This window comes from Nicotiana tabacum, chromosome 3 (assembly GCF_000715075.1).
Source record: "Nicotiana tabacum cultivar K326 chromosome 3, ASM71507v2, whole genome shotgun sequence".
Taxonomy (NCBI): Eukaryota; Viridiplantae; Streptophyta; class Magnoliopsida; order Solanales; family Solanaceae; genus Nicotiana; species Nicotiana tabacum.
In genome coordinates, this window is record NC_134082.1 from 4,983,365 (window position 1) to 4,994,625 (window position 11,261).

Sequence of the window (11,261 nt, forward strand, 5' to 3'; positions counted from 1 at the left end):
TGCCTCAAAATTTATAGGCAATTGTCGGAAGAGGTGTAATGTTTGTTCATAATGTGAACAAATATTTGAAAGAAAGAGGTGTCTGTCCATAATGTGAACAGAAGGGAAAGCAACGTTCAGCGTTTGGATTATACATTCCAGTTAATTTCGTTAATGAACTGACTGGCACTTAATTAATTCTTAAATAATTAATTAAATAAACTTTGTCCAAAAAATTAATCTCATCGATCGATCCGAATCTAAAGCCGAGTCGAGCGACGATGACGGCGCGATGCTTCATTCTCTTCATCTCCTTTAAGAGCTCTAAGAAGTGATCCTATATTTATACACACAAGTGTAGTTGTCCCTCATCAATGAGGGACAAAGTTCATTTATCATAAATAAAAAGGCTCACTTGATTCAAAATTTTCATTTTCCTCCATTTTATTTCCCACCATTTTCCAATTCACACTTCTAGTCTTTAAAGCCCAATGACTTAAATTCCAACACTTATGAGTCAAAAATAAGCCAAAAATAAGATGGTCACCCACAACTTATAAATTTTTATCTTATAAGCACTTTAAGTTTGACCAATGTTTTTACTATTTTATTCTTAAAATATTTCTTTTTAGAACAAAACTCCTATATCGATACTCACTGCCTCAAGTATTCAACCTAACCTCCCCCCCCCCCCCTCACCTCTTCAAGTTTGCAACTCTCATTGACTATTTAAGATAAGCAAATTCTTTATTCCTTTGCATACTTATATCTATGTGATTGTGTATTAATCTTTGAATTGTATCTAATAAATATGAACATATCAAATTTTTGGTGTATTGCTTTCTAAGTGTTGTGGTGATGAAGACAATGTTTGTTTCTCTTCAAATAATTTATGTTATTTAGGTTTATTTTTTATTGAGAAACTTTTGTCAATTTATTAATTATTATAACTTATGATTATATGTTTATCATAAAATAAATTATATTTATAATAAAAATTATCTTATCTAAGCATACTTATATTTAAAATAAAATAACAAATAGAATATTTTGTATTTGAATCGATCTGCAATCTAAAATTTTGAAGAAATTATGCCCGTATAAATGTATACAGTTCTAAGGTTATTTAAGTCATTTTAACAGAAAAAGAGTTTATCAGTACTTTTTTATTAAATACAGCAGCAACTTATTAGTATCAATTTCAGCACTTGTACCCTAACAGGTAACTGCTTATTTATTAAATCAGTTTCAGCACTTAAAAGTACTTTTCAGCACCTATTGCTTATAAGCTAATTCAAATCAACTAATCCAAACGGGCTCTATATAATTTTTCCCTAATGTTTAGTAGATAAATCGATTTATCAATTCTTATGAGCTATCAAGGGATGACGCATACATTTTCAAACTTTACTTTTATGTACCGGCGATGAAAAATATTTACTCAATCACGTCTTTTGTTAGGAATTACAACAACAACAAAAAGATAAAATATTAATTGTTGCATAAAAATAATAATTAACTTGGCATCACAAATTGATAATGAAAATAATAATAATAAGGCGTAATAGCTTCCCGGCCACTTAAACTTGTATCGGTTTGTAAAGCCGATACATGAACTTATATTTTTCTCATTTGAACATTTCAACTTGACGGAATGAATACTAATAAACATTTTCTATCGAACGTGTTCGCCAATCGCTCTTACATGAATGTCATATCACATATTTGGTCGTTATTATATGACATGTGGATTTGTGGGCCCTATATTATTAAAAAAAGATTAATCTTTAAAAAATTTAATTTCTTTTTCTTTCTCTTTTTTCTCCACCATACACAGCCAATAGTTCACAAAAAACTCCAAACCTCAGCCATCCTTGTCGTTTCTCTCTGGTACTGAAAATGCGGGTGTCTATACGCCGGCCGGTAATCACCTCTCTCTTCTCCTCCCTATCTCTCCGCCCTATCTCCAACTCCTCCGTCGCCGATCACCTTGCAAAAACCCTAACATCTCAATCACTGTCCTCCTCCAATGAACTCACAGACCCTACCTCTCGAACCCGAACCCAAACTACATTAGAAAAATAGTTCGAATCCTTGATCAACAATCTCAGACCCGGGTTCACACCAGCTGACGTAAATGAGGCATTGAGAGCTCAATTCGACTCGGACCTCGCCCTCCATATCTTCTCGTATTGATCTAGGCAGTTGTTGGAAGTTTGAGACAAGCTGATGCTTCCGAAATTCACGAAAACAACATAAGATTATCTAGAAATTTCAATTTCCATTTTTTTCCAGTAAATCAACGCATAACAATTTGAACTATTAGATTTGTGCTTGTCATCCTTGTGCAAGAACCATTTAGTGAATAGGGAAGAGAAAGGGAAAAAGAAACGGGGAAGGGGAGGGAAAGTAGGATAGAAAATGAAAACAATTTACAGGACGGGGAGTTCGCTTGGGAAGATGAGAGAGGTGAGAGGGCAGGGGAAAAGAGGAAGGGAGAGAGAAAAGTCCTTTTTTCGTTCTTATTTATATTTTATTCTATTTCTAATATTTTTTTAATAAAAATAAAACTATTTACGCGCCTTGGCAGCGTGATTTGCACACAATTTAGTCATGTCAGTTGTGCCACTTCCACGTAGGCTTGACCAATGGTCAAATGTGTTTATTAGTATTTATTCCGTCAAGTTGAAATGTTCAAATGGGAAAAATGTAAGTTCATGTATCGGCTTTTACAAATCGATACAAGTTTAAGTGGTGAGTAAATCATTACGCCTAATAATAATATATAAGTTAAACTTAAATAGTACAATCTTAAAATGAGTGTATATAAGCTAAGTAATAAACACTATCCACTCTCTTTCTCTCCCATACGTGGACGTTTCCTCCCTTTCTGAGAGCCTCGAGAATTCTCTTTGAACAGACCTGTTTGGTTCAGTAGCAGGCTGTTCAAATTAAGCCACATGTAACTACTCGTAAATCTTTCATATTTAAAAGTGATTTATTTATTTAGCATTTGATTAATGGGGCAACAGCAATCCAAAGAGGAATTACTGTATCAACAAGTCATTGAAGGAAACATTGAAGCTATCAAAGCTATTCACAACAATGGTGCAAGTCTTGAGGTATATAACAATCATTTACCTTAATTTACTTGAAATATTTAACTATTTATCGACGCCCTTTTTGGTATAATTGAAAATGATTCAGTTTTTTTGGAGATGCTATAAGTAATTCTTTCACTGGTTAAGTCTTGAGGTATACAAACCCTCAGGGGCGGAGCTAGCCATCAAGTACGGATTCGGCCTAATCCAGTAGCTCTAGTCTTATCCATATATTTGTCTTAAAAAATCCGTGAATATGTACCAATTATTAATTTAAAACCCAGTAACTTAAAAAGGATTAGAACCCTGAACCCATAAATTTTAAATCTTTGCTCCGCCTCTACATACCCTTCTTGGTAAATATGAAAAAGATTCAATTTTTAGAAGATGCCATATTAAGTGGGCGATTGGACATAAGAATTGTGAAATTCTGGAAAAAGTGATAAAAAATTCAATTGAAAATGATGTATGAAAATTAGAGTTGTATTTGGATATGAATAAAATTTGGAGCAATTTTTGAATTTTTCGAGTGATTTGAAGTGAAATTTTAAAAAGCAGCTTTTTGGAGTTTTTAAAGTTTGGAAAAATTCCGAAATTCAACTTCAAAGTGAAATTTGAAATTTTCATAGCCAAATACATATTTTGAAAAAATATGAAATTTTTTTGGAAAAAAGTGAAAAATTTTTATGGCCAAACGGGCCCTAAGTTTTGTCACTGGTAAAAGTCTGAAGGTATTACAAATTTAGCCAATTTACTTGAATAATTAAACTTTTTATCAACACCCATTTTGGCGAACATAAAGAGATGGCGTTTGGAGGTTATATGCGAGGATTTTCATTAAGAGGTGTCAAAATTTAAAGAAGTAAATACACGAATAAGTCAAGGGCACTCAATGCATAGTATATATACATAAGAAAGTAATTTTTACCTATAAAAGTGTAATTATCCGGCAAATGGGTGTCAATTGACACCCCTCGGAGCTATGTGGCTCAGCCACTGGTTATATGAGTAATCTGTATGTACTAATTGTAGTTTTGTGCCCCCATTGAATCAGTGGATCGACAAAGAAGGAAAGATGCCATTGATTGTAGCGTGCATGAAGCCGAATGGCTTGGATGTTGCAAAAGCTTTACTTGAGCTTGGAGCTAACGTCAATGCTTACCGGCCAGGTATGCTTTTCTCTGCTAATCCTAATCATATAATTTTTAGAGTCATCACCAGAGATGGTCCCGGGATTTTATGTCAGAAGGTTTGAAGTACCACGGCCCTCGTTACTTCGTGGTAATAGGTGTGAACTTAGTACAGATGTATATTTTGACACTTTCTCAACTAGATATATATAGTTCAAGCCCCTGCTCTCACTGCTAAAGCTCTACATCTGCACCGCCGGTTCCTGCTTACAGCTCAGCATAGCTAGTTAAAATGTATGGATAATTACATTAGAGAATATAGTTAATACAGGATTAAGAAGCTATCTTGCGCTAAGCTTGGGAGTTACAGCTTCGCGCTAATGGAATCTCACCATATTTGTCAATTATCCGATGAAGTCAATTAATTTAGGATTAGAGAGTTTAGTTAATATAGGATTAAGAAGCTATCTTGCACTAAGCTTGGGACTTACAACTTCGCCCTAATGGATAATTATATTAGAGAATATAGTTAATATAGGATTAAGAAGCTATCTTGCGCTAAGCTTGGGACTTACAACTTCGCACTAATGGATAATTATATTAGAGAATATAGTTAATATAGGATTACGAAGATATCTTGCGCTAAGCTTGGGACTTACATCTTCGCGCTAATGGATAATTATATTAGAAATATGGTAATATAGGATTGACCTGCACAAGGTAGGAGTAAGGCTGCGTACGCACTACTCTCCCCAGACCCCACTTGTGGGATGACACTTTATTGTTGTTGTTGTTGTTGTCTGGCTTGTAATTGTGATAATCAAATCTACATTCTAACTCTTAATTTTGTTTTCAGGATATCATGCTGGAACTGCATTACATCATGCAGCTAAGAGAGGTTTGGAGGATACAGTTCGATTACTTCTTTCCTATGGAGGTACATATTTATAGTTTTGCAAAGTGAATGTGCTTTCTCCTTTTGCTAGGTAGATGTTTCCCGGACTGCTTTCCTGGATGATTTAGTATCAGATCTACATAGTTTTCAACTGCTCTAATGTATTGATCTAATTTACTACTAAATTTTTGCACTAGCAAATCCATTGATCAAGAATGATGGTTGCCAAACTCCACTCGAAGTTGCTCGAGCAAAGGGTTTTAGCAATGTTGTTCGTACTATTGAGGTATAATATTTGGTATTAGTCTCATGCTTTAAGTACATTAACATTGAATTCACATGCACAGGGCAGCCCGGTGCACCAACCATCCGCGTTCACGCAGGGTCTTGAGAAGGGCCGCACCCATGGGGGTGTGATGTAGGCGACCTACCTTGATGCAAGCATCAGTGGCTGATTCCACGGCTTGAACCCGTGACCTATAGGTCACACAGAGACAACTTTACCGTTGCTCCAAGGCTCCCCCTTCATTGAATTCACATAGATTATTTTATTTTTCCTGCCCTCTTCTTAACTTTGACCGTGTGTTTGCAAATTCATTTATTCTGGTTTTGCTTTCACTTCTAGAGACAAATCTGCATTTTCTCGGGCTGGATGAGGGAGTTCTATGGTCCAGGGTTTCTTGAAGCTTTAGCTCCTCAATTGTTATCTAGAAAAATGTCAGTATTTCTGACTTAGTTTTTCTGTAATTGCCCCTTGTTTTTGCTTTGTATCCATTATAATGCTGTAAGTTCCAAAAACTTTTATGCTTGCTGACCAATGATTAGAACTGCAGTTGGGTTGTAGTAATACCTTGCGGTATAGCTGATCCTACGAAGCCTATTAAATTGGAACTGGCGATTTACTCATCCTTAGAGGTAAATAAACCATTATTGGCCGACATTGGTTCTTTACAAATTCCATTGGCAATATTGCTAGGTACCTCTCTTTGAGTTTGTAGTAGTACCATCTTTCTGAAAATTGTCAAGATGACATATCAGGTTAGGATATGGAGGTTATTGCTGTGGATGATTTAACGAGTTATACACAATACTAAAGGAGTAGGCGTAGCTCTTGTTATGAAAAAGCTGGACCTAGACGTAGGTACATTGTGTCTTTGGGGCGTTTGAGCAGAATCCATATATGAGCCAGCATGCCCGTTTATACAAAATAGGTAGCTTCAAGTGAATTCAGAATGATTTTACTGAGTTCTAAACCGTGCGTCATTGGCCCTCAGAGATTTCTTGGTTATCAAAAAAAGAATCTCTACTATCTTTTTTCAATGAGGTAAAAATTTTATTGACTTGTTGGGACTGTTTCCTACTGTATAAGTGGAAAACAAAGAGTAGAGAATTTAACAGAAGTGCGATTCTCCATAAACGGAAGTGTGATTCTCTACAAATAGTACCCAATCATCGGTACTACATGGATTGTCATAGGTGCACAAATATTTACAGAAGGACCCCTTTATTTCTACAGAAGAGCCATTTACCCCTTAAAAAGCCCTCCTATTTTCTTTTCTCCAGATTGTTCTCATATGATCCTCAGTTGTGTGGATAAGCCTCTTGCCGTTAGCCAAATAAAGCAATAAGCATTCTCAATGCACTAGGCGTTGTACTGAGTAGAAAGAAACGGTATTCTCCTTTCCCAGTATATTCTGTGGTCGAGTTACTTTAACTGAAAAGAAGTCCATTTCCCCGTTCATACCACTTCAAAAGTGCTCTGGTTCGTCGGTGAAATCTTCTGCTTATACAATAGTGCATTCAGGCTTTTAAAATTTCCGACTCCCTAATCCTGTAAATTTCTCCTAAACCTCAAGTGCCAAAGTTCTCCTTCCTATATACACTGTTCTCTCCATGCTCAAATATGCTTGATTAGTACTTCAATGAAGCAATTACTACTACTATGCGCCATCCTGAACTAGCTAGAGCCGGCTGATAATTCAATGAAGTGTTCTTGATTTTCTTTTCTCTTCTATTAAATTGACGGATTTCCTGAAATTGTGTTTTGATGTATAGGACGCCCAGCCTCGTAATGTTATCGCCTTATGGAAGGCTAACGTTGAAGAGATAAGGTGGCAACATTCAGATCCTGTGCTGACAATATTTGACAATACCAGCAGTAATACTCTTTTTTCTGAAATTCTATTCTGTAGTTGATCTTGTTAAATGGAGAATTAAGAAAAAGCCTTTTCCTCTTATCCACATTATCAATGAGCCGTCAATTTACAAGCCTCAAGAGAAATTCGTCTACAAGACTAAGCTTTTGTGGACAACCTTTTTATTGGTTTGAGATACTGATGTGCTTATTGCTTCGAGAAAATGACAAAAATTGTCCCTTATGTTTGAGGGTAGGTTTACTATGTTGCGCGGACTCTCCAAAATATAGCCGTACCCGTGTCGGATCCTTTAAAAATGCACTACTTTTGGAGGATCCGGTACGTATCCGGCCACTTTTTCGGAGAATCCGAGCAACATAAGTATGCACTGAGCAGTTTTGGTCCTTTAAATTTGTCGAAAAGTTAACACTTTTGGTCTCCGCAAATATTTGTTGAACTCTGTAGGTTTATTTAAAGGACTGGAATTAATATGTAGATATCATGCTCAGGAATAGATGAAACTGCATATTATTAGTAAAATTTGAAGGTTTCCGAATTCTGCTGCAAAACACAAATTCTCAATTACTCTTTCCACTAAATGTTAAAATATAGATTGTGATTGTTATCTCCTAGAGAAACTTTTCGTAATTGCGACCAAAAAGATGACTTAGTTTCATTAATGTTATCTCATCTACTGAACTCCTTTCTGGATAAGTTTTTATAGTAGTTCTTTCATTTTGCTTTTTTCACATCAGACACTCAATATAAGTTTACATCAGTGAGCGATTCCGAGCAGCAACAGCTTCAATTGTTACACAAAGCATGTAATGCTGCAACTGAGGTAATTACCTTCAAATTGAAATCATACTTTTTACCAACTCTGTATCTGTTGCGTGTATCTTCGACTCAAAAAATAATTGAGTCAAACTACCCAGAATTTGTTCATCAGATGAGTTTGTATGATGCATATAGATTACACAAGTCATGTTTGAAATATGTGCAGTATGCGTTATTGCTTTATTTCACTTGGATAAGAAAGGTGGACCAGTTAAAATTACATATGCCTTACGGTTATCAAAGAAAATTACATATGCTTTATTTAATCTTGCAATTTTCTTACTAGAAGCTGATGGCATGCAGCTTTCATTCTAAAACTGCAGTAGTTTACTGGATATAAAAAGTGTTCTTGACCAGAGAAATGAATTAAAAGTTTAAAGTAAAAACTGGAGATAATGAAGATGACTACGGGTATAAATACCAACTATGAACTGATAAAATTGTCTTGTGTGTTATATATTCCAATTCAACTTTAACATTAAAGCCATAAATATTGACTTTTTAAAATTCTTTTTCTTCCTCAAATAGTTAGATAAATCTCTAACATTGTATGATGCGTAGCATCGGCTGAATTTTCTTTGAACACATCTCTTGGATGGTTCCTTTTCCTGAGGTGCTATGCATGTTTTCCTGTTTACCTTAAAGAAATCCAAATGTTATCCCTCCACTATACGAAATATCTTGGTTGTACCATCCGGTCATACCTTGCTATTAGTAAGTCGTCTCATGTTTGCTCGAAACTTTAATGGAGCTTCAGCATGGATTGGGTGGATTCCATGTGTCAAAACACTGCGAGAAAGGTCCAAATTTACCCTTCTAATTTTGACTATGGTTTAAAATTATCCTCCGTTATACTTCGGGTTGGAGCTCTATTAGGTGGTCAAGGAAAAATACGAGACGATTTAGGCAAGGGTATGAATGGACCAAAGTGTAACGGAGGATAAAATTAAGATATTTCGTATAGTAAAGAGGTACTTTTGATCCTTTTCCATTTATTTTATGATGCGCCTAAGAGGATAGAGCGGAACCACCTCTGGGGCTTGACCACATGTTAACATTTCAGGTTCTGCCTCCGCGCTTATCACAAAATAGCCAAACTACAGTGCAACAATCTGAAACCGCTGCACAAGCAATGGAATTAGCAATTGGAATCAATGCTTCTATTCATTCTTCTAAAGAAAATAAGGTTCTCCATCATCATGGACAAAGCTCTGGTGTAAAAAATGAAAATGATTGGTGTAATACCACAGATGATATTGCTCACAATGGATGGGGTTCACTTGTTAGAGCCCAGCCTACATCTGAAATTATTTACCGTGGGTGGACGGATGACCAAATAAAGGTTCAAGAAAATGGATGGGGAAGTACTGCAGATGTATCCAGTCAAAGACGACAGCACTCACTTCCTAGACCGACCTCCTCTGAACTAAGCTGCAGTGGATGGAACGATGAGCCTGCTGTAGAAGAGTACAATGGCTGGGCCGTGCCCCAGCCTCGGCCGGGACATAGAGATGCCTCCGCCGAAGTTCATTATCAAGGATGGGGAAAAACTGCAAAGGACAGTGCATTGCCTTCAATAAGCAAAACAGCATCCTCAGGAGTCAGTAGCTGTGAAACGATGGAAAAGACGGACAATGCACCTGAATATACTGAAACTCAAGAGGGCAATCTTGCTTTTGATTTTGTGGCCCCTTCGGCTCCACCAGTTCCAGATGAGGTTGTACATGAAGAGGTGGTTCATTATCCGGCTATAGATCTTAGCCCGTTGAACTTGTCGATTCCTCCTGGAGAGCAAGCAGCTTCTGTTACAACTGAAAGGGAAAATAAACATGAGACTGCATTATGTATAATATGTTGGGAAGCTTCTGTTGAAGGAGCTTGTGTACCTTGTGGTCACATGATTGGCTGCATGCAGTGTTTGAACCAGATTAATTCCAAGAAAGGCGAGTGCCCTGTTTGTCGAGTAAAGATTGACCAGGTTATAAAGCTCTACAGTGTTTGAGGTATAAATATTGTTTCCTGCCTATGAGCAAGGTTAGAACCCTGTGAATTTTAAGTGCCAGTTTGAATACCATACTTGCTATAAAAGTTTCATGTTTGGATTTGGAAAACACATAAGTCACCCCTCAAACTTGTCCCGAAAAGTTATATACACACTCTTTAACTTTAAGGAGGAGGAGGAGGAGACGGCCAGGCCGTGGAGAAGACTGCCCGCCATGATAATATTGATGGTGTATTATTGCTCGGCAGTATATAACTGCCCCCCCCCCCTCCCAATCCCCCCAACGGAGATATCCGTGTTGAATTGCTATTATGTCAGGGTCGTATTAGTACTCCCAGTCCCAATGTAAAGTATAAGAAACTTAAAATATGTATCAGGCCAAAGGAGTCTGAAAGTGATTTCAACAATTTATTTCATATGAAATGGTTATGATTTTATTTAAGTTAGTATTCTATACAAGTTATTTAATGTGTATATCAGGGATTGCAATTGCACTGTACATGTTTTTGCCAAAGGCTTGTCCCACCTCATATATGCTTCTTACATGTAGAATTTTTTTTTTTTGGTCAATAAAAGAGACATATATTAAAAGTTAAGTAATATTACAAAGAGCAAGAGCTGGTGGGGATTCAGCATTACAAAAAAACAATTGATCACTCCCACCAGCATTTACTACAATATCCCTACTAGGACTAGCGTTTGCTACATTATCCATACTAGTATTCGTCGCATTATCAAGACAAAAAGAGATGGTGTGAGCACGTGATTTTTGTTTTACGCGACAGTCGCTCCAAAAGAATTAAAATGTATGTGTCATGCGTAATTTAAACCATGACCCGTTTGTTAGATGGAAAATTACAAAAAAAAAACGCATTTTTTTTCTTTTGTCCTGATTTGTTGTCGTGTTTAATTTTGCCTACTTTTAACATTTTATCCGCGGGAAATAAATATGGTAAGTGTTAATTAGTGGTGTTTGGTCTTATTTAATTAATTTGTGTATTTAGGAAATTAGAAATAAAGAAAAAAGAAGACAAAATTTGTTGTAAAATGAATTTGGGCCGTGCCCATTTCAAAATCTGGAGCCCAGTCCGAACAGCCCACCCCAGGACACAAAACGACGTAGTTTAATACCAAAACTACGTCGTTTCAAGGCCGATCCATCTCAACCATTCAAACCAAACT

The 11,261-nt window shown here is 36.3% G+C and overlaps 1 protein-coding gene across 2 annotated transcripts; it reads left to right on the plus strand.

The window, feature by feature from the left end:
• The first annotated feature begins 2,796 nt into the window (after positions 1-2,796).
• LOC142179374 (putative E3 ubiquitin-protein ligase XBAT35) lies at positions 2,797-10,521 on the plus strand. Of its 2 annotated transcripts, XM_075249105.1 has the most exons (9): positions 2,797-3,101; positions 4,135-4,249; positions 5,067-5,147; positions 5,303-5,391; positions 5,731-5,822; positions 5,939-6,020; positions 7,161-7,263; positions 7,996-8,081; positions 9,141-10,521. In XM_075249105.1, exons 1-9 carry the CDS (start codon positions 3,000-3,002, stop codon positions 10,077-10,079), a joined length of 1,689 nt encoding a protein of 562 aa, XP_075105206.1. In that variant the 5' UTR covers positions 2,797-2,999; the 3' UTR covers positions 10,080-10,521. The 2 variants fall into 2 exon arrangements, with proteins under 2 accessions (XP_075105206.1, XP_075105207.1); XM_075249106.1 differs by lacking the exons at positions 5,731-5,822; positions 5,939-6,020 and having other exon boundaries at positions 2,840-3,101.
• Positions 10,522-11,261: the final 740 nt, after the last annotated feature.

Coding starts and splice junctions, on each gene's coding strand:
- LOC142179374 (XM_075249105.1), top strand. CDS start 3,000: ATGGGGCAACAGCAATCCAAAGAGGAATTACTGTATCAACAAGTCATT. Junction 6,021..7,160: donor CGATTTACTCATCCTTAGAG/GTAAATAAACCA, acceptor TTTGATGTATAG/GACGCCCAGCCTCGTAATGT. Junction 7,264..7,995: donor AATATTTGACAATACCAGCA/GTAATACTCTTT, acceptor TTTTCACATCAG/ACACTCAATATAAGTTTACA.